Genomic DNA, 23802 nt, shown 5'->3' with positions numbered 1-23802 from the left:
AAGTTAAGTAATAATTTTAAAAATAGACAGAAGCTTTATTTATGACTTTCATTAATTCACAGCTTCCTATGTAGTCAAAAATCAGAGCTATATCATTCTCTCAAAAGAGGCAGAGCTGTGCACACCCTTTAGTGACTCAACACCAAATGTTAGGGCCAAGTCTAGATCCTTGTACATCTGCATCCTTGGTTAGGTTTATTCCTTCGTTTGGGGATCCTCCCACTTTACACTTTACCTGATACAACCCGAGGAGGCTATCAGCAGAGGGAAGCAGTCTTTCTCGATACCTTGGGTGAGATTGGATGTTTTCTCCTGGTCTGTACCCACGCTCTAGTGCTGTTGTGGAGTATTCAGGGACCTCATCTCATAAGGGACAGTTGGTATTCTCCCATCAAATGGACAGCAGGACAGACTACAGTCTCGCTTACCATGAAGGAAATGGGGCTGGACAGTGGTGGTTTTATTTTCAATCTGTTTTTCTGTATCATACCAGGCTAATGCTGAGAACACTGTACTGACATATATGCTGTCCTTGAACAACCCAAACAGCAGATTGGGATACTTGAGGCATGGTGTTATAGAACTGATCTCCCAAATCCAAACAGTGATGAAACATGTGACCCTTGGTTAAGGACTTGTGGAGGACTGGACAGAGTGTAGGGAGAACTGAGATGGATGTCACTTTCCTTTGCCAAGCTAATTGGGTACCTCAGGGTAGTGGACAGCTCTGCTGCACCTCCCAGTGTTAGAACCTCTGTGGCATTCTCGCTCAACCCAAGCCTGCCTGGAAAGTTGGCACAAAGGCGAGATCATAAGTGAAGAGGAGCCAGTAACACAGTGGATAGGTCCGATGCCTGATTTTGAGTATCTCACAGTGTGGTCTGTCGGCCACGGTTTCAGTGTTTTCAAAAATAGGGAATCCCACTGATATAAAAAGCAGAGATAATGAGCACAAATGACGACATCGTTGGGAGTTAGTGAAAGTGAGAGGGATTCTTGGCAAGCACACGACACAGAAACTCAAAGTCTCGGTCTAAGGGCTGATTTGCCAAGCACAACATTCAGAAGCAGTGAGTGTCTTCCAGGCTTCCATCTTCTCAACTAATTTTATGAAGTCTTAGGCATGAATTTCAGAGTAAATGAGAATCTATGCCTTCCTAATGCATTATGTGTGCAGCAACTCACCATGATTACACTAATTCACTGTGATTGTTAGCCCCTCAAATAAAAGGACTTTATTGTTTCCTTGAAATCCACTTGAATTTTCACTTTCTGTCCTGAGACAAGGTAGTAATGCTACTTAATTGTCACTTTAAATTTGCCTTATTACTAATATGCTGACTATACAAGCATTAAAGAAAAATATTTATAGCCCTTTTAACTTTATCTTTATTATTATGATTTTTTATATATTCTAGTAATATGTTAAAAATCAACAAAAGAATAAAAATTTCCATTGAACGAATCAGGTCCCTTAAAATATAAAATGATTATAGAGGTTTAATTATTACTTTGATTCTAGTGTCAACATACATGTTATATTTCATAGTCATATTTATATAAAAGCAATCCAAACTGCAAATTTTCAGCCCCGTACTAATGTAGATAAGAGGCATTAAAGAAACAGAGCATGCATTTATTAATCTTATGAATTCACTATAAATAATTAATCACAAATCTCAAGGGGTTCATTCTATCGAATGCTTTTGTATTTTAGCTCTTTGTTCTAACTAAAGACTAGGAACTGAAATGAAAGCATTTTTTTCAAAGGCAATTTATTATGTTGGATGAAGTTTTAATCTGAATTCTTGCTAAACTCCAGCTGTCATAAAAGACAGACACTTTGTACACAAGAATGAACAAGGGCTTGTGAATAATTAGCAAAAGTTTTGGCTGAATTACAGTATCAGGAGAAAATGATACTCGGTGTTCACAATGTAACTGATCACCAAATGAAATCTCTGAAGCCTTTCTTTTTCCTTTCTACATAGTTTTCCTGAAAGCTCCAAGAATGACTATGAATCAGGCAAGCTGAAGACACCCAACCTATCCTCAAACCTTTCAGTTTTAAGATGGCATTCTTAAAACCCACCCATCCAGAGTTGCACAGTTGCTAATTAGTGAACGTAAAGTGAACTTGAATCTTGCACTTGCTTATCAGTGCCACTTAGGTGATGGTTGGGCGTTAATACCAACACAGGTGTATTTTCTAGGAGAGAAATGTATTAGTTTTGCACTTTTGAAAGAAATTAGAACATTTCCCTAAACTCAGTGTGCTAATCTTCTCGGTTAAAAGAAAAATAAGTTATAAAAATACTAAGTTTGAAAATAACTAAGATCTATAAGATTGTAAAAAAAAAAAAAAACACACACACACATGCACACACACACCAGGTGGGAAGTCCCAAAGCGCTGCGACATTATCATGCCTCAACTCTGGCTATTCCTACAGTTAGATGATACTTGGTACACGCAATCCATCCTGAGACTGTGATCATATTGGATCACTTGGGACCGTCTAGAAGTCTCTTCCTAGAACTCCATTCTTTTTTCTCTCTCTCTNTNTTTTTTTTTTTTTTTTGGTTTTTCGAGACAGGGTATCTCTGTATAGCCCTGGCTGTCCTGGAACTCACTTTGTAGACCAGGCTGGCCGAGAACTCAGAAATCCGCCTGCCTCTGCCTCCCGAGTGCTGGGATTAAAGGTGTGCACCACCACGCCCGGCTTAGAACTTCATTCTTTTTTTTCTCTATTCTCTTTGCAAATCCCAAACACCAAATTTACTAGAAATGACTAGCTTTGGGGGCAATCTAATAAGAAGCACTGGGGAAGCATTTAACAGTTCCAAACAAAAAAAAAAAAAAAAAAAAAATGGCCAGCTTGGAAACAGGTGGTGAGCATCAGGCACAAACCAAGTTAATTTTCTAACGGCAAATCAGCCAGAGTCATAGTTTGGAAAACACTGTATACAAATGTTCTAATCACACACTTTTCTCCTCTCCCACCCATCACTCTCTTTAAAATCATTATCTTATAACAATGGCCTTACTTTCCCTTGAAATTACCAAGCGTGAAAAGAGTGAGCTTTGTTATGTAACACAGGCAACCTGTCCTAACCGGAGATTAAAATAAGGAGACATAGCTAATCATCAACATAATAAGATCCACTTGCTAGAGTTAGGCAGTTCTCCTTTATTTCACCCTCCACAAAGACAAAGCTCTCCTGTGAGACCCAAGCTGTCTCTGTAGCTCTCGTCTACCGCGGTGCAGAACCGGCTCAGGACTGACACCAGATGTCCTGAATAGGACCAAGTGGAGAGAAACACATTACTCACATACTGTTGAAGAGCTCACGGTACGTTTCGTCACCTTTGCCCTCTGACATCAGGCTGTCCAACTTGTCAATTAGCTTGGCCTCCACCTGAAACACACCCAAATATTACTCTCCTTCCTCCCACTTCACATGCAAGATCTTTAGGCAAATTGGTGTGTATTTCTTTATGCCAGGGGAAAGCCGTGATACCCTTTGTCAAAGTGACATTGTCAGCCATGGTTAATAGCAAGCCTCCCTTTGGAATTCTAGGGGACTAATTTAGATGCAGTCAACATGACTTCATACTCCTGGCTGGCTAGCTTCTTCTGCTGCCAAGGACAGCATCTATCTATCTGGGATCCCAACATAAATGCTAGCAGCCCAATTTAAACGTTTCGGTTCTTCTTTTAGGGGCTATAAAAACTGGCAAGTCCCATCTCTTTTTTTTTTTTCCTTTACATCACTATATCTGAGAACATCAGCAAACTAGCATGCCCAGATACATTAATTTAAATTTTAAATGTGCTTTATATCTGTTTTCTTTCCTAAAACAGTTCGAGATTGCACTAAATCTTTGCTGAAGTTGAGAATCCATCCTAGCCATGTACAGATGGTAGACCCACAGAAATAGTCTAAGTCAGCAGTAATCAGCAGGAGAGTGAAAGGACATATTTCCTGAAAACTGTAGTCAAAACATTTATATTTTCAAGGACGTAAATTCTTTATAACTTGAATGTCAGGAAGGGAAAATTTTCCCTTTATCTAAACGAGGCAAGAGAAAATGACAACCTTTAGCCAGTGTTAAAGCAATTTGGGCTTGAGATGAATATTCAACTTTGTCAAAGGACTGAGCCCAGTTATTTCTTTAAAGCAAATGTCAATCAGGCGATAAAGATAAGAGGGAAGGAAAGTGCCCTCCCCTACCAAGCACAGTGTGTTCATGGCTTTTCACTCAGCCATTAGCTTTCTTAAAAATAAATGTATATACGAATAACAAGAGAAATGCCCACACTCTTGGCAATAGGAAAGGTCTATGCATGCACTCAAATTGTTTATACAGATGACAAGCACTTTTCTGAGGTTTGAAGAAGACCCCATGTGGAGAAGTATGGAGGAGGGCCACACCCTGTGGGTAAGCAGGTTTGAGAAGTCACTATGTGAGAGCATGTTTTTCCTCCTTCCCGCAACAGACTTGGACCAGCAAAAGTGGCTGATTCTTTACAGATCTGATTTTGCAATAAGGATGCCTGTCTTCCTCAAACTGGAGCACCACTATTAGAACCAAAGTCAGCAAGAAACGATAGATTCATCCCCTTGGAATTTCCTTTGTGAGATTTTTTTTTTTTCCACTGCTTTCTCCTTCAAATTAATTTTCATTGCTCCAAGCTAAGAGCAATAAAACATACTGTGAATCAAATGCTCAGAGCTAAGTCATTCACCAAACACAATGTGCAGACCACTGAGAACTCAATGGCTTAAAGAGTCATTAACCTTCCTATTCCTCTGAGTCAGGTCCAGCTGGGAGCAAACAACCCTCGGTAAATTCTTAAATACAGATCTGGAATGTCAAAGATTTTTTTTTTCTTTCCTTTTCTTTCTTTCCTTTTTCTTTTCCTCTCTCTCTCTCTCTCTCTCTCTCTCTCTCTCTCTCTCTCTCTCTCTCTCTTTCTTTCTTTTTTTTTTTTGGTGCAAGGAATAAAATGGGATTCCAGGGTTTCCCTGGAGGTTCAGGGCAACAAAAAGCCAGAAGGATATATCCCAGGCTATGTGGTACAAGGAGAACAGGTTCACCTGGTTCTGGGTCCATTGAACCAGTGCTCATTTCTCCACCTAGAGATGAATGGGGAAATTGTGAAGACACCAGCCGGGGACATGACACTCCCTGTCAGTCCTGAGGAGCAATACTGCCTACCTGTTTAAAGTTGCCACTCTTCCTTTGCTCCCAGTCCATCATATCATGAAAAATAGGAATCATGACATTGCGGAGATCTGGCTGGGGTATCAAGGTCACTTCCAGAAAGGGCCCAATCAGGGCAGGGATGAAATGAAGTTTGTGTTCTCCTAAATTAAGCAAAATGTTCGCGTTTCAGTATATTATGTCTTAATAAGATTTCAAAAAGATTACTGTTATAAAATTTAGTTAAAACTAGTATCATAAAATATTCAACTACAGTTACCTCCCCAGATAAGAAAAGAACCCATGGCATACAATTAAAATGGCAGAAATAGAAATATTTTATTACTGTACATGCTTGTAAAAAATATTGGATGCAGTTAATATAAAAGAGGTTGGAGAGATGGTTCAGTAGTTCACATCACCCAGAAGCTACATGGTGGCTCATAACATCCTGCATCAGCAGTCCCAAAATATCTGATGCCTTCTGGCCTTTGTGGCATCAGGTGCATGCAAGGTACATAGAAATACAAGTACACAACTCCTACTCACAAAATATATGAAAAAAAAAAACAACTAAGCCAGAGGATATCCCTAAGGAAACCACAGCTGTTATCTCTGGGTGGTAAAAATGCAAATTCTTTTTATGTAAGAAAAACTGGCTTGTGTTTGTATTTTAAAGAAAAAGAAACACATAACACACAGCCTAAACAAAAGTCTAAATGCAACCCCCTCAAACTTATTTCTGAAAGGATTAAAACATAACAGTATCAAACCCAACTTGTGTATAAGCAAGTGCTAAGAGGTATGATAGCCAGGATTCAGGACAAAGGAGGGCAGGCAGCAGTGGGGACACAGGTGACTTTAAATATGGAGCGGACCTGAGTCCATTAGTCCATGTCAAATCTCACAGGAAAGTTTCTATGTTGATAGTAAGAAAGCTACATGCCCTGAATGATACATTCTTTCGCAATATCAGGGCTAAAAGTCTATGATGCCAAAGGTCCAATCTGGAAGCCCTAGGACAAGTTCGGAGGTTGAGCTGAAGGTAGCTGGCTTCATGAAAGACAGCAATTTCCTCTTTAGATACAATCATGCAAACATTTTCTTATTCATTCTATTGCAGGATTCTTATTCTTTCCTATGCTCAGACCATGAGCACTTCCATCATTGATGAAACTCTCCCTGTTCCAGTAGCATGGGAGGAATACTACTTCTTGTAGCTGAACATGTTAGTCTATGTTAATGCAAGCTTTACTGTTTCCCATGAGAATCCCATGAGAGAACAGAGGTGTTCAATATCTTCCTTTTGTACCCTGTGATCCAGAGTCCAGGAAACCCTTTAGGTCTCTCCTTTCCTGGGTAAGACATTATCCCAGTAAAAACAGCTGTGAGTTTTCAATTCCTTACATGATTATAAACAAAAACAAAAACAAAAACAAAAACAAAAAGGAAAGTGGAAACGAGTACCTTTTTTCAGAATATGTTTTGGTGGGTGACAAATTATGAATTTTGTTCTGAGTCTAAAAATTTGGATAGTCTTTTAGTATAGATTTTATATTTGTTTCACTAATTCAGTTATTAATCTATTTTTTTCCAGGGGCTCAAAACATAGGCATGCCTTGTATGATTTGAACAATCTATAACTTGTAAACATCAAACAGAACACACACTGAGACTATTGCAGAGATGCACATCAAGAATCAAGAACCATTGAGGATGGTGTAGCTCATTTGTCAGGGAAACTGAGGAAAGCAGTTTGGACAGGCTCTTTTACTTGATTGGAGCATAAGCAGCAGCTGCCCCAATATACGAACAGAAGGTCCTCCTGGAAACAGCATGGGCATGATGTTACATCTGAAAGTGTAGCAGAGGTCTGGGGGAACTAGCTGTGGCAACCTGGGTTATGCACCATGTTGGATGGAAAGGCAGTGGGACTCTTCTGCTGTGTGTGGGCACCTTCATTACCTGTTTGTTTTGCAGAAACATAACCTTGGGGGACAAGGAAAAGATGTGCTATATTGGGAAAACTGATGATAGTTTATAATAGACTTTGGCCCCCAAAGCATGAGCCATGGCAATAGGCACAGGAGGCCAGATTGGAGGGACATTTTAGATATAAAGCATTATCGAGAGTAAATTCTGCTACTAAATGAGATGAAGTTAAAGGAGGAACAGGGACCAGTTTACATGGAGGAGGATAATGACTTCTGCTTGAAGCTCTTTTGAGACATTCTCGTGTGCATAACACCCTACCTATTCCCAAAAGTCAGATTAGGGCTCAGGAACTTTGCAGAATTGTCAATGATAAATAGGACTTGGTATCAGCAAGTGAATGAAATAGCTTTGGGAAAAAAAAAACAAAGACACACACAGAGACACACACACACACACACCAGATCTTGAGTACAAAAGAATAAGACAAGAGAAGGCACCTACTAATGAGATGGTAGCTATGTGGATTAATAGAGAATGCTTTTGCAATTAGAGAGGGACAAGAGGAGCAAGCTTGGTGTCTCAGTAGTAATGTCAGCTATCACTTGCAAGCACTTGCTCTGTGGCAGGTAGGCTCCGACTGCTTTCTATGCATAATGCCATTAATTTGCCATGACAACTCTAAGCAGTGGGAACTGCCACTTCCACATGCAGAGAGGTAAGAAGTTGTGCGGCCTTAAACAACTTGCTTGACAAACCAGTTATCTTAACTACTAAGTAATCACGTAGCCAGTTTTTAGGGTGGCTAGCATCTGAACCCACCAAGCAGGTTGACTCTAGTTTGAAACAGCAGTCCTAAGAATGGGACCAACACAGGCCTTTGGGTTTGGTAGAAGAGTAATAAGAAGGTAAGCCCAGTCATGAATCAAAGGGTAGTCAGAAAAGGCTGAGGAGGCAAGTACTGCCAATATATCTGCTCCTAGTCAAAGTTGCTAGAGGAGTGAGGCAAAAACAGAGATAAGACTCACTGACCACTTTAAAGCATCCTATCTTTTGGAATAAGCTCTTTGTCTGTCATCCCACAACCTCCTATTCTGGCTTCAGGAACAAGCAAGGATAATCTTACTCTTGTCCAAATACTAGCTTCATCTCTGGGACCAACATAAGCCATAAAAGACTTTTCTAGAAGCGTCTTTAAGGAACAAATATGTTTCAAGTCTTCGAAAACCATTTTCCTATTGAATGGAGACAGTTCCTTTGAGACGAAGGTTAGCTCTCAGAGCAAAATGCAGCTAAGAATAGTGAGCCTGGATGTTCTCTCATGCCCCAAGCCAGGTCTATCAGCAGGCCTCCTAGCTATACAAGAGAGCATGCATCTCTCTCTGTGTCTATCTCTTATTTGTCTGTCTGTCTGCCTGTCTGTCTGTCTGTCTGTCTGTCTGTCGTCTGTCCTGTATCCCTCCCCACCCCCCTCTCTGGCTTTTCAAGACAGGGTTTCTCTGTGTCCTGGAACTTGCTCTGTAGACCAGGCTGGCCTCAAGTCCACAGAGATCTGCCTGCCTCAGTCTCCCAAGTTCTGGGATTAAAAGGCATGCTCCGCCAGCATCCAACTGATCGTGTATTTCTTAATACAAGATTCATTTGGGAGTTCTGGGCTTTACTTTGTCAAATGCAACCTGTATATATCTGATGCACCAGCTAGAGTATAGACGTCTGTTCCCTCAAAGACCTCATGAACAGTATCTTGCCTGCCCACTAGAGACCAGAATCACAACAGGATGAGACAAGGAGACAGCAGCACCTTGAATTCTGTCAGGATTTCCATATACCTGAATGGGTCTCTAGACAGATGCCACTAATTTGAACTACTTCCTTTCTTGGAGATACCTAGATGGCTTCATATCAAGAATTTTTCTAACGGTAGTAATAATGTGTTTGAAACTTCTCCAATCAATGTACTTACTCTTTTCATGTGTCTGGAATGTCCTATAGGTCAGAGATCCTCATCATCTCTATTATTAACACATAGTCCTGGGTCCTTTCTTTGGGAACAGGAGTCCCACATGGACCTCACATGGTCGAGACCTCACCAGTTCATCACAATTGGGAGTTGTATTGACTTTGCCTTGTCTTTAGTTTCAGTGAAAATTAAAGTGCTTAACCAGGGACTGGAGAGATGGTGCAGTAGTTAAGAGATGAGATCGTCTAGAAGTTGTATGCTCAGTTCTCAGCAAACCTAGTGGCTCAGAAGCACCCATAAGTCCAGTCCCTGGGCATCTGATGCCGTCTTCTGAACTCAGGCACCAGGCACATACACGGCACGCACATACATAAGTGCAGGCAAAATATTCATACACAAAATGAAACAAATAAATATAAAACAAAAAAAATGATAAATGCTTTAAAAAGGGCTTTGAGAATAGAAACCCAGTCCCGGATACCATCTTTCAGCCCTGCCCATATAGAAAGTCCTTTTTTATATCAGTGAAGTCACAATACAGCCCATCACATATCACTGAGATTTCAGCAAATGGTAATTATTTTTTTTTAACCATCTTTATTATTATTATTATTACATCAGTTAATTGTCATGTATGTTCTATGCAACATGTGGGGGTCAAAGGTCAGCTCTCAAGTGTCTGTTCCCACCTTTCACCATTTAATTCCAGGTCATCCTACTCAGGCTCTCAGGCTTCTTGGCAGGTGCCTCTACCCACTGAGCCATCTCCCTAAGTATCTTATCCATACCCATAATGCATATGGAAGGAACTTGTAACTTTTTCTCATGTATTCCTATCTGTATTTCTGACCCAGATAATCCTTCCCCTTTCCCAAAAGACTGCTTTGTTTTCCTTAACACAGCAAGAATATCTCAGGAGAAACTTCCTCATTCATGTAAATTTGTATATTTTCTTCCAAAACTGAATGCTCTACAATGGAAATGCAGGCACCGTTATCCCCTTCCTCCTCTCCCCTTCTGACACCCACATTTCAGGCAGGTAGCTGGCAGCTGGTTTGCAATTCCTTTTTTTGGTTATTTTTGTCAAGGCAGAAAACAGAACCTGGATGGGAGCACTCTCCCTGTCATCTGTAAAAGTCTACATTCTCTGTTTATTCGAGCTGTCCTGGCAAGGGAGAAAATTGAAGAAATGGAGGTGTCTCCAATGTGTGCATGTGGGGATGCTGGGAAGCCCTGAGGATTCAGGTGTGATGCCTGACCAAGAGCTTGACCCAGGACCTGGCTATAGGGCCATCTACGTAAAGCCATCACATAAAAGCCGTCTTAAAGTCTGAGTAATTCTGATAAGCCCTGGGCTACCTTCACACTGTATAGACACCAAATCTCTGCACAGCTTCTGAGTACGTGGGCAAAGGGGGGTGACCCACAGAAGGAACACAACATAAACTCAAATCAGTCAGCCTTTAAGGCCTTCTAATCATGAGTTAGTAGAAAAAGGCAGAGACACCATGCTGTCAACTTTGGGTTTTTGGTTGTTGTCTTTATTCCTTCCTGTTTTAAAACAATGTATTTATTTGTTACTTTACTGTGCTGCTAGGAATTAAATCCAGGCCCCTATACATGCTAAGCAAACATTGTGTCAACTGAGCTATAAGCCTTGGCCTAAAATAATGTCTTTAAATACATGCCTGTTAGGATATTGTTTTTCTTGACTTTATGTCTCTCATTTATTCAGTTCAGATACTAAATAGGTATTGATTGACTGTTACCTGTGAATCCTTCCAACTTCATTTTTACTCTTCCCTGAGCCTGGCATTCACTTACCTCCAGAGTGGAGATCACTCCTAGTACCTACTTATTTATCGATCACTATTTGCTTGGGCATTTTTTTAGTCTCTTGCAGAAATATCTTTACCACTTATAGATATTTCATAACCTACTCTTGTCTTTTAAAAAAATTCCAATGTACTCACAATGCAGAGAAAAGTAAAACAAATCTCACAGGAACGCTGTCCAGATGTTATCCAGTTTTCACTATTGTTTTACTAGCATGCTGCCTAACTTTTTTCTCTAAAGAATTCTAAAGCAAGGCTGAGACATACTGTACTACTGCAGCAATCAAAACACATCTATAATAGCTACACAGTCACAATGCCTCTATCATGGCAGAACATCCACATATTAATTTTTTTGAAATTAATTAAAAACACAACCAACATCCAAACTTCCGGACGGTCCTGAAGCACACCATGTATTGCTTTTGTTTCTGATACAATTCAAACAAGGCCCACAGACTACACTCTATAACTGTACCTTTCTTTAGACAGAATAGAAGTCAGAGAGTAGTCACACTTGGGTCTTTATCATGCAAGAAGGCTTCAGAGTAGCCTTATGGCTGAAAACATACTTTTAGGAGTGAGGAACAGATGCAAATCCAGGTGGGCCCTCAAACATTGAAAATCCAATCCCTACTGAGCCAGTGATGTTTGTAACAGCAGCAACTGCACTTCACTTACAAGACTCCTGTTCGAGTACAGCCCCACAGCCATGTGGTCATATCTGGAAGTACTTAGGGTACCCGCTACTCAGACTGTCAGAGTTTTATGTGTACGTACAGTGAGCAGCCTGATAGGGAAGTATTGATTTTTATACAGTGGTTACAAGATACTGTGTTTGCAAATGTGGATCAAAGAACATGTTTTATGTTTAGGAAGAACGTGAATCCATCTCAAAACAGAAAGTGAAAACAACTTTGCAGCTAAATGAGGGCCACATGTGCAGCAAGCTGCCAAGAACTAACCTCTTCAGACCACCCAACTCTTCCAAGGGAACATGTAAGTGGACAAAATTTGGGGGGTAGGGGTGGGGATGTAATATATAACTTTCTCCTTCTATTGCCAGAATAATTTTTATTCCTTTAATTTACGAAATAAAAATATTGAGGAATAACACATTTAAGAAAAGGTATTCACTTATTACCAGTTGGGCCTTATTCAAAATTAGTTATCAGAACCACAACATGATATCGCTGCACATCCATTAGTTGTGTAGAAATTGGAACCCTGGTGCTCGGGTGATGGGGATGTAAAGCAGGACAAAAGCTATACACCAAGTGTGCCAGTCCCTCAAAAGGTTAAAATACACTTAAGACAAGAGCCAACAACTTTGCCTCTGAGTTTCTGTCCATGAGAAAGAAAGCAGGAACCCACGATTCCCCTGGATGCCACACTCATAAAGGCAGGACTTCTAACGGCCCAAGGTGGGAGCAATCTATATATGCAAGGACAAAGGCAGGCAGAGGCACAGCCAGGACAGTGGAATATGACAGACCCTCGAAAGGGAGGGAAGCTCTGACCTCTACACGGACTGGGCGTGAAACTTCTCCTAAAAGCAGCAAGTCCGTGGCAGGAAGACAAAGGCTGGACCATCTCACATACGTGACATAGCAAGTGCAGAAAATGCAGAGAGAAACTTGACACCCCGGGTGGAGGGGTGATGGAAGTGTTCACCTAATGGTTATGTTCTTTGTTAGACTAGAAAGAGTTAGGTTTTCTTACTGGATTTTTCAAACAAAACTTGTTCTTGTTGCCGGCCCCCACTTCCTTCACTCTTCCTTCTCTTGTGCCCTCCCCTGCCCTGAGCCTCCTTTCCTACCATAACTCAGTTTTCTAGAACAGGAGTTCTGGAGATGATGGTGGCTAGGTCGACTGGCAATATGAACAAAGTACTAGTCAAACACTGAGAAATAGTTAAGATTGAAAAATGTATGAAACTCTCCAGCCTAGATATTTCATTCGATGTTTTAGTAAAACCTAGAGACAGTTATAGGATCTTTTTTTCAGATGCAAACTCATTTTATTTTTCTTGGATCACCATTAAGTATTTATGAATGACAAAGCTCCCTAAACTGCTGTGCATATTTGAGGGACATATAAATTCTGGACAAAAATCATTCTGTAACAAGAAAGCAAATACTCCTATTTCTAAGTTGTACTTCAATGAGCCCCCCAAAGGAGGAACTCTTAGATCATTACACAGTCAAATGTCAATCCCTTGAATAAGTTGCAAGGGATTCACATGTAGTAACAGTTAATGATATAAAAAGTATAAAACTAATATGCCAAATTAAATGTTATGAATCTCTAGAAAGAGATCTTATGCCAATGAAATTTAGAATAGTTTATTTGCCAAATATTATTCTTTCTATGCAGGGAGATCTGTGCCACCAGTTTGCTGGGATAATATGCTTTCTACACTCTGGCAGATTAACACAATTGGATCTAACAGTCTCTTAGCAACTGCAAATGCCTTGAAAGGCCTTTGGTGATATTCTGTATGATGCAGATCAAGGGCATGAAAGGTGTTTTAGAATGATGATAGTTAAGGCAACCTTTCACCAAGTTTAATCCAAACGTACAATGATTCAGAGCTTCCTCTCAGAGCTGTAAAAGTTTTGTGGTGTTATGGTTTCACATTCTGGAAAGTTAGCTCATTGCTAGAGAATGTTCAAAGGATCGAACACTGCTAGACAATGTTCCAGGGATACTAGACCTCAAAACGTATCGTCAATAAGGAAAGAAGTAAAGGTATTGGGATGGTTTTCAAATAGATACCAATGTGAAGAATTAACCGTATCCAATGCCCAGACGATGTCAGTTTCTGGAGACAGCTTTTGTGTGTGATAGAGATAAACACTGCTACTGATGAACATCTCTTCTTATGTGAATGGAAAGGTCAGGAGATGAGCTGGACCATGGAGGGGGCTGCGCTTCTGATCACTTACCTAGGTTTTGCCACATGCTAAAAATTTCACAACCCATGGTGACGCGCATATCACCATACCTGAAATAGAAAAAGGTAAAAATCAAAACCGATGTCATTTCCAGAACAAAGTACATGTGTTCTGTAGGATACAGTGTGTCATTCTGAATTAAAGGCAAGAGATTTTAAGTATGGACAGCTAGTGAACACATCTCAGTGATAAAATACCCCCATAAACTCATAACTTTTGGTTTCTATAATGCTGAATCCTGAAAAACACAATATGAAAAGGTATTAATAAGTTCAAAGATATTGAAATTTCCCTGAAAGCCCTGCTCTAACAATTGCTTCCCTACTCATCATTTCCAGCTGCGAGCATTGTGATTTGCGAACATCTGGAACTACGCATCCTTAATAAGAGTACACTTACTTTTCTAGCACCTTTTTCTTTTTAGAAGGTGTGAACATCTCCAGCTGCAGACACAACTGGTTTATAAAAATGACAGCGAGGTAAAAGTAGGAATCCCAGATCTAAAACAAGAACGAGATACATTAAATAGTATTGAGCTAGGCAAACATCACACGAGCTGATGCAGTGGCTGACCTTGGCTTCAGAAGCAGTCAAAGGACAAAGGACTAGGTAGCAGATAAATGCATGGGGTAATACACACTTGAACTTTTCTGCAAAAAAAAATTAAAGAAGTACTCTCTCGCTATTGCTTAACATCTGAAGCCCAGAGGCATGCGCTCTCTGGTGTAGCTAAAGGACAAATGCTTTCTTTCAGTGACTTTACTCTGAGCATCTCCAGGCAGCCTTAGGTATTTCATGCCTGTGTGGATTAATTTTTGGAGCTTCTTTTGAAGGACAACTTTAAAAAAAAACTATATCTGTATCTCTGGAAGTGCTAATTGCTTTAAATTCATATTGTATCTTAAAACTCCCTATCCAGACAAATTTTTGAGTCATAAATTTTCTTATGCCAAAGAGAGAAAAAGAAAGACATCAGAATAAAATTTCCAGAAATAAACAGCAGAAACCATGTAGGACATATGGACTAAAATTATGTCTCCAGTGATGTCACATCAGAGGACAGCTAAATAAATACAAGAAACAGATCAAGAGCTACCTGCAAATGTGTACAGGACTCTCACAAATAAAACAGGTATGTGATAGAAACCCAAAACTAAAATGATTCTACTAAAAACATGTATTAAGGGGGTGTTGGGTTCCCCTGGCTGGAGTTAAAGTCCACCCGACATAGGTGCTGAGCATTGAACGTGGTTAAGAACAGCAAGCACTCTTAACTGTTGTGCTTTCTCCAGTCACTCGACTAATTATATTTATTAAGGACATCTAGGCACAGGGCAAGTTTAATTTTGCAAGGATGTATCATTTAAAGGAAAATTTACAAGGAGAAAGTAATAGAAGAAAATAAATGTCAAAAAAGAAAAGGAAAGGAAAGGAAAGGAAAAGAAAAGAAAAGAAAAGAAAGGAAAAGAAAGGAAAAGAGCAGGGGCTAGGGATGTAGGAGGTAGATGAGGGCACTTGCTAAGCTATGGTAACATGGGCTGGTGAGATGGTTCAGTGGGTAAGAGCACCCGATTGTTCTTCCAAAGGTCCAGAGTTCAAACCCTAGCAACTACATGGTGGCTCACAACCATCTGTAACAAGATCTGACGCCCTCTTCTGGAGCATCTGAAGACAGCTACAGTGTAATAAATAAATAAATTAAAAAAAAAAAAAAAAAAGTTATGGTAACATGTTACCCTGTGTCATGGGTAGAATATATTGCATTTTCAGCCAAGTTTCTACTGTTCTTTAGATGGTTGGGATTTTTGTTTGTTTAACTGAACCCAAGATTAGCTCCTGTATGGCAGGCAAGAGTACTTAGAGTTTTTATTATTGCTTTTATGTTTTCTGTATTTTCTAGTTGTCAAATCTCACTAAAATGTTTAATGTTAAACATGTTACTTAAAAAAAAAAAAACAAAAACAGGAAACAAAGATACCAAGTTAGAGAAAGGAAGGCACAGCAGGCACTTTGTCTATACACTGTCACTTGCTATTTGATTTTAAAAAGATAAAGCCATCTAGGATAGGCAGGCATACAGGAAGATCACCAGTCATATTACTGATGAACTGAGAATCCTACCTGAAAGAATCGTTCTAAGGTTTCATAGTTTTCACCATTTCACTCCAAAAATTCAAAGCTAGGAAAGTGTTCATTTCTTTCTTTATAAACTTTAAAAAGCAAAAACCTAAAGCTCTAAAATAAAACTTTAAAATGACTTAAAAACATGTATGTGATCCTTCTTGTTGTACACTGGAATGGTACAAAAAAACCCCACAATAATTAAAATTTATAGTAACAGGTATGGCCAATCTTCTTTTAAGCACAATGATTTCCATCAGGCTGATAAGCATTATAACAACTCTCACTTGTTTGCAAATATAATAAAAACTGTGCTAACAGTATGCACAGTTAAAACTAATATTCTCAGGAACACAAGCCAGGTGCCTCTCTAAAATATGGCACAGATCTTTCAGTCCAAGCCAGACAGTCATGGATCAGATACTGACCTTATAATCAAAGTTTTCATTTAAGAAGTTCTTACGGAGTGCATCGGAGAGGTACAGGACTGTTGTGATGATAACACTAGTGATTAAAAAAACACACACACAATTAGAGCTGAAATTGCACATTAGTGAAAATCAATTAGTAGATAAGAATAAAACACATTTAAGATAAAAGAAAATCTCCTCGAGGAAGCATGTGAATTAAAAAACAATCAAAAAACAAAACAAACTAAAACAGGGGAAAAAAATCTATCTGAGAACTAGTTTCTTCACAAAATGATACATAGGAAGATTTATAAATTTAACTAATTCATACACACATATACTCATATGTTAATGTTTTAGAACCATTTAAAATTAATTTCCAAACGAGGCAAAATTACTTAATGTAAACATAACTATATTTGATTATCATGAATGACAAGAGAGCCTAAAGATGCAATGGATAAAATGACAGACAGCATTGTGCGTTTATGAACCACCGTCTCTCTGTTCTCCATGTAAGGTGTCAGACGGCACAGAAGGACCATGGAAGGCAGAGTCACAGCAGTGTAAAAGTAACTTAAATTAGCCAGAGATAATTGTCATCTCAAAGACTTACTGCTGAATAAGTTCATCCTTTCCAGATCTTTCCGAACTCTGGCTGGCTGGTTCATCTCAGCTGTTCTGATTCAAACTCCCCTCCAAGATCACTGATTTAATCTGGCTTCTCTTAGCTTCAGACTGAATTGCTCTGCCTGGCCTCATACTAACTTTGGCAATACATTCTAATCTGGCTTCTTCTCATTCTCTGTCTTCTGTCTTCACCTGTGTCGAGCTTGTTCTCTCTGCAACCTGTCTCTAAAACTGTCTTGGTAAAACTGGACCCCCACCCCACCCTCTCTCTGCTGCTCTTAAATAGCCTCTCTTTCCTGTCTGTTCTCATGAGAGTTGGGCATATCCTCCTATCTCTGACTCATTCTGTCAAATCTTTCTCTGATTTGTCACTTCGTCTGCCATTCAATTAGACATCACTTTCAAACATGGATGCTTCCTTTAAAAAAAAACTAAGTTTTTATATGCCCCAGTACAGGGGAACACCAGAGTCAAGAAAGGGGAATGGGTGGGTAAGGGAGCGGGGGGAGGAGGGTATAGGGGACTTTGGGGATAGCATTTAAAATGTAAATGAAGTAAATGCCTAATAAAAATTGGAAAAAAAAAACTAAGTTTACCTTCAATGTTAGGGACTAAAGGTGTGTACTAAGGGCATGTCTATATTCCAGCCAGAAGGATTAAGGTGTGCAGCGTGTGCTTTCCAGTCAGGTCACATAGACCTAGAAAGTTGTTGGATATGATCTCTTGCCAGAGCAGCCATGTTGCTAGATTAAAATTCCTCTATACAGGAAGCCAGACTAACACTAAAGAGACAATCTAAGTGTCTATAACCCCATAAGAACAGAGGGTCACAGCCACTCCAAGAAAGAGTCATCTAAGGCAGAAGAACACAGAGATAGTCCTATGTTCTTAGCTAAGCATGGTACTCCTAAGAGTAAAATAAAACACCCTACCAACCTTACTCCTTGGTTATGCAACTGGAAAAATACAGGTAATTAGAAACTTATTATTATTAATCAGAGTAATATTGATACACTCTGAAGGATATAATGGCTCATTACTGTTTTCACTTACTGGAACACTCACCATGCATCTTTCTTGCCATACAGAGAAACAGAAACAAGGCTAAGTGCTGGGTGGTTGAAGGAGGAAGAAAGGAAAACTGAACCGCTATTTCACGAGCACCCAAAGGGGCCTGTTTATACACATACATATACACTTCTGAACAGATCACCATCCTTTTCAAAGAGTCTTGTTACCAAAGTTAAGTGAGAGAAAACCCAGTAAGATTGAGAATTGCCATGACCTCCCCACCTCCCCATGTCAGACATCACAAGCCAGTTTCATACTAGAGAGAGGATTTGCCTCAGTTGATGATATAGAGTTGGTTGTTTGCATAGGTCCTCCCCAAAATAATGATGATAAATGAGAAATCATTGAGGTTCCCCAAAGGATCTTACCATGTGAATGTAAAGCTTTATCATCAGAAGATGACAGTGCGATCAGGTAAGAAGTGCTTATTCACCCATTCACTGGGATTCTAGGTTTAATGAGGGAAGGTTTAGAGGCTGGTGGTACAGCTAGATGGCAGAGTGTGTGCTTAGCCATCACAAGGGCCTACGTTCAATCAGTCAAACAAATGAACTCTAAAAATTCTACCAGTCAAAATAAGTAAAATGTGAACTCTGTGTGTGCACACATGCATGTGTGCATTTGCAGGGTAGGATGTCAACTGTTTTTATCTATCATTCCCACCTTATTCCCTTGAGAAAGGGTCTCTCACTAAACCTGGAGACTAAGGTCCTAGAAAGAGAATGACTAATTCAAATTTCCAGTTGAGAAAAGCAATTCCCTAGAAGAATTATACAATTATTTACATGCTAGGTAATAAACACAGATAATACTCATGGTGGCTTGAGATGCATGTACTGATTAACATGGAACCTCTGTGCTCTTGGTACTAGAACCATTGGTGTTTTAAAACTGCAGACAGCTGGGCCTTCCCTCTGGAGATTATAATATGCACAGGACATCTGACTTTGCCGAGCTCCCAGGGTATTTTTGGTGCACCTGGAATAGAGAGCTCCCATTCTAGGCCAATGCGTCTCATACCTCAGTGGGTATGTGGTAACCTACTTAACATTCAGACAATGAGTCAGGCAGCCTGGAGTAGTTCTTGGAAATCTGTATCTCTAACAAGCTCCAAGAGATAGCAATGCTCTTGTCCATAAAGCATCCTTTGAAGAGCAAGGCTCCAGAGCAGTGGTTCTCAACCTTTCTAATGTTTCGAACCTTTCATCCAGTTCCTCATGTTGTGGTGACCCACAATCACAAAGTTATTTTGCTACTACTTTATAACTGTACTTTTGCTACTGGTATTAATCGTAATGTAAATATCTGATATGTGACCCCCAACGGGGTCCTGATCCTCAGGTTGAGAAAAGCATCCCAACAAATTCTGCTTCTGCATGCTCCTCTCTGTGGGGTTTCAGCAGTCTTAGGGTCTGCAGTGCGGCATATGGTCCTATTGATAGACTGATGATCTTGGACACTTATCAGCGCTGCCTGTTCTGCTGATGCAGAGACAGACACAGGGTTTAGGCTTCTCAGTGAGGAAAATACAGAAGGCCAAGGAAATGCCATGCTACCAAATTAAAACTATGAAATACAAACCAAGATATAATCAACTAAACTTTCAAAAGATGTAACTTCATTAATTGCCCAATTTAATATTTATGTAATTTTCACTAAGTTAAAAATGATAGGTTACCTCTTATACCTTTGTAAGAATTCCCAAATAAGTTAAAATTCTGATAAATAATTTTTTGGGGGGCCTCAGTGAAAGTATCTAATATGGCATATGGATCTGTTTAGTGTTTTTTACTTTTTTAATTTATTAATTTATTTTGAATTGGATATTTTCTTTATTTACATTTCAAATGTTATTACCTATCCTGGTTTCCCCCAGGAAACTGCCTATCCCTTGCCCCTTCCCCTAGTGTGTTTTATTTATTTATTTATTTATTTATTTATTTATTTATTATATGTAAGTACACTGTAGCTGTCTTCAGACACTCCAGAAGAGGGAGTCAGATCTTGTTATGGATGGTTATGAGCCACCATGTGGTTGTTGGGATTTGAACTCCGGACTTTTGGAAGAGCAGTTGGGTGCTCTTACCCACTGAGCCATCTCACCAGCCCCCCCTAGTGTGTTTAATATGATAGAGAGAGGACCCCAAAGCAATTCTCAAGGCTAGAAGGTCGTAGGAAGGCTCTACTTCACATGCTTTCCAGTTCGTCACACGAGCTTGGACTCAGCACTGAGTCACAGCTCCCCAGCACAAAGATCCCCAGGCCAGCCAAAGGAATTTATATTTCATTGTTCCATTGTGCAGAATACTGTGGAGCTGAAGGAATGTCTTCACTCGCTCACTGTTATTTAAAGCCACGTGGCTGCTCTGGCTTCATTCTTTTCATTAGTTCTGAACATGGAAATATTTCTGAACTCAAATGCTCCAACCTCAATAGCTGAGAAAAGTTTGCAAGCTGCTACCAAAATGGCCAGATTATTGACTCTGCCACAGACAGTGTGGGCACAAAGACTGCCTTGACAATGACAATCTCCATGGGCACAGATTGAGGAAGAGAACTGGGCACAGGGAATAAAATGTACTGCTCTGGGTGTTCCAGCTGTTCCCCCATTCTGTGATCAAGAATTTTCGTCAATCAACAATACTCCCTAGTTTTTTTGTTTCCCCATGCCACAGGAATCTTATCTCCTGGAATTTGTTCTTTCAAAAATGCCTGCGACTAGGCATAAGCCCATGTCCAGTAACCATATGCAGTCTATGAGAAATTGTGTAGACACTGTGGCACAGAGAAACTTAACTATCAACAATGTTGCTTTCTTTTCTTTTTCTTTTTTTCTTTTTCTTAAAGGTAGGGTATCACTAGATACTCCTGGGTGGCCTGGAACTCACTATGTAGACTAGTCTTAAAGTCATAGAGATCTGAATACCTCTGCCTCCTAAGTGCTGGAATCAAAGGTATGCATCACCATGCCCAGCTAATGTTGATGCTTATATATTAAAAGCTAACAAAACAAACCTGGAATATAACTTCCCTCTAACAGTGTAACAGAGGACAGCATAAATCAACAGTAAGATGCTTAGGGCAGATGAAAATCATGAACGATCACTGGAGAATTAAAATGAATACACCTAATCTGGGAGTTCTGAAAGTCTAGAGTGCACAAGAATCATCTAAAGGGCAGGCAGACCCCAGCCCACATCACCACCTATGGCCTGGTGGGTGTGTACTATGGTAGATCTAGGTGATTTGGGTTCATATAAGTGTCCTGTCTTGTCTCAAGGATTGGTGTTACATACAGAAGACAGAGAGGGTAAGAAGGTAGTTCAGTGATATGTAGGAAATTTGGTCCTATTTGCACTGGCCCTGCCTTGTCATTGTGCGTGAACTCATGTTGTGTAACAATTGTCGCTCAGACTGAAGTTAGTCCAGCAGAGGTGACACAAGTGGAGGAGACACAACATATCAGGAAGCCAGGAAAAGGAGTGGCCTTGCCTTCACCAGTGCAGCAGAGTGGACGAGGCAAAAGAAGCAAGAAGCTCTCTTGATCTCTCCCCTCGAGCAACTACAGCATCAGTCTTGAGGTTATGGCTCTATTTTAACCTTCTTGGCCCAAACCTTAAGAAACCATTTCCTTCAAGTACCTAGTTTCCCTACCAACAGCTCACAACTCACCAAGATGTGCAGTGTGCAAGCAGATCTGCACAAATGTTTGCAGTGGCCATTTAAGTGTGGCACACCTACTAACACATACAGTTTTGGTGAAAAATTGGTGTCTTAGTCTTCTCTCTCACCAAATATTCTTTAGGAATAGCCACATTAAATAAAGACAGAGCAGTAACAGTTGTACCAGTGGATGCTCAGCAGACTCTAAACTCTCCAGGACATTGCTTAACTCTGCCATCCTTCTTATGACTGTGGACAAGCTGCCAGTGCTCTACTTGGGTTCAATTGACACTATATGAAGTGTGGTCAACTTCCTTCATCTTAGGGGAAGTCTTCATACAAAACAGTGTGCATTGAGTTCAACAGTACACTTTCATGGTGGACTGATTTTGGGGTGTAAGTTTGTTGTAGACATCGAGGGGTCAGGACTGTTTGTTACACTCAGTAGTAATGGATCCATGTCTGCTTTCTAACCCATGCATACTGTTCTTTTAATTAGCTGTTTTCCTTAACTCTGGACACTCCTATTAAGTCTATATACCTATTAGGTTACTCCGAATTTTAAAACAAGTCCTCGGCCTCCTGACTCCTTCCAGAGACAGCAATATTTTTTGGCTTTTGGCTCCTGTTTATAGCAAAATCATTCAAAAGATCTGCCTGTAATTACCGTTTTCATTCCTTCACCAGGATCCGCTCATAAATTCACCCTCATCTTGGGCTTTTATCTCCACCACTTCAGGGAAACAGCACTTGTCAAGGTCACTGGTACCAACAGCACTGTGAATTCCCACAGTTAATTGCTGATCCACAGTTCTACGTTCTCTTCCTTGAAGTATTTTCTTCCCAGGGTGTCAGGCCCCTGACTGTCACCTTGCTTCAGTGGCTTCTCTGCCTTAGCTTACTGCCTGACCTTGGAATTATGGCATGCCCCAGCCTCAGTCCTAAGGCATTTTGTGTTTTCAGTGCATATATTTTCTTTCTCATTCCATCCCCAGCCTCAGATCCCAGCCATTGCTTCCCTGCCATTTGGTCCACCGACTTTCTCTTTTGCATCTCCGCTGGGATATCTAACAGCGCCTTGCTTGTTTGTTTCCTACAGGGTTTTGCTGTGTCTCTCAGGCTGCCCCGGAATTCACTCTGTAGTTCGGCCTCATCTTGCACTTGAGGCTATTTTCCTGTTTCAGCCTCCTGAGTACTAGAACAAGCATCACATCTGGATGCTAACATCACCTGAAACTTACCTTTCTCACAGACTTCCGCTCTTTTCTTACTCCACGAGTATCTCCTTTCTCTGCATTCTCCATTTAACTCACTGGTACCATACTGGTCCATCATTACTCATTTCTCCTCTCTTCCACTCACATCCATTCATCTGCAGCTCTCATCATCCTCCTCTTCAAAATCAATCTTCAGACTACCTTCATTGCTACCAGTCCAAGCCACCACCTCTCATTTGGATGGCTGCAGTAAACTCTGACTGACTCTTCCCCATTTCTCTTTTGTCTCTCTATTCACCAATAGTTGGGCCCTGTACCAGCTTGGAATGCCACCAACAATGGAGGAGTGTTCCTCTTTTGCCACATCTTCACCAGCATCTGTTGTCACCTGAATTTTTGATCTTAGCCATTCTGACTGGTGTAAGGTGGAATCTCAGGGTTGTTTTGATTTTCATTTTCCTGATGATTAAGGATGTTGAACATTTTTTCAGGTGTTTTTCAGCCATTTGGGATTCCTCAGTTGAGAATTCTTTGTTTAGCTCTGTATTCCATTTTTTAATAGGGTTATTTGATTTTCTGGAGTCCATCTTCTTGAGTTCTTTATATATGTTGGATATTAGTCCCCTATCTGATTTAGGATTGGTAAAGATTCTTTCCCAATCTGTTGGTGGCCTTTTTGTCTTATTGACAGTGTCTTTTACCTTACAGAAGCTTTGCAATTTTATGAGGTCCCGTTTGTTGATTCTCAATCTTACAGCACAAGCCATTGCTGTTCTGTTCAGGAATTTTCCCCTGTGC

The 23802-nt window shown here is 40.2% G+C and overlaps 1 protein-coding gene across 4 annotated transcripts in view; it reads right to left on the bottom strand.

Moving 5' to 3' along the window:
* Dock4 (dedicator of cytokinesis 4) overlaps positions 1 to 23802 on the bottom strand; it is a 406489-nt gene that overhangs the window by 53578 nt on the left and 329109 nt on the right. For all 4 annotated transcript variants that reach the window (XM_021201378.2, XM_029540998.1, XM_029540997.1 and 1 more), the window contains exons 28-32: positions 16442 to 16517; positions 14292 to 14392; positions 13884 to 13942; positions 5224 to 5372; positions 3334 to 3419 (exon numbers count right to left, since the gene is read on the bottom strand). In XM_021201378.2, coding sequence (XP_021057037.1) covers positions 3334 to 3419; positions 5224 to 5372; positions 13884 to 13942; positions 14292 to 14392; positions 16442 to 16517 — 471 coding nt within the window. The remainder of the gene's footprint in view (positions 1 to 3333; positions 3420 to 5223; positions 5373 to 13883; positions 13943 to 14291; positions 14393 to 16441; positions 16518 to 23802) is intronic.

This window comes from Mus pahari, chromosome 7, assembly GCF_900095145.1.
Source record: "Mus pahari chromosome 7, PAHARI_EIJ_v1.1, whole genome shotgun sequence".
NCBI lineage: Eukaryota > Metazoa > Chordata > Mammalia > Rodentia > Muridae > Mus > Mus pahari.
The sequence above is the reverse complement of the archived record's forward strand: the minus strand, read 5'-3'. Positions and strand labels throughout refer to the sequence as shown.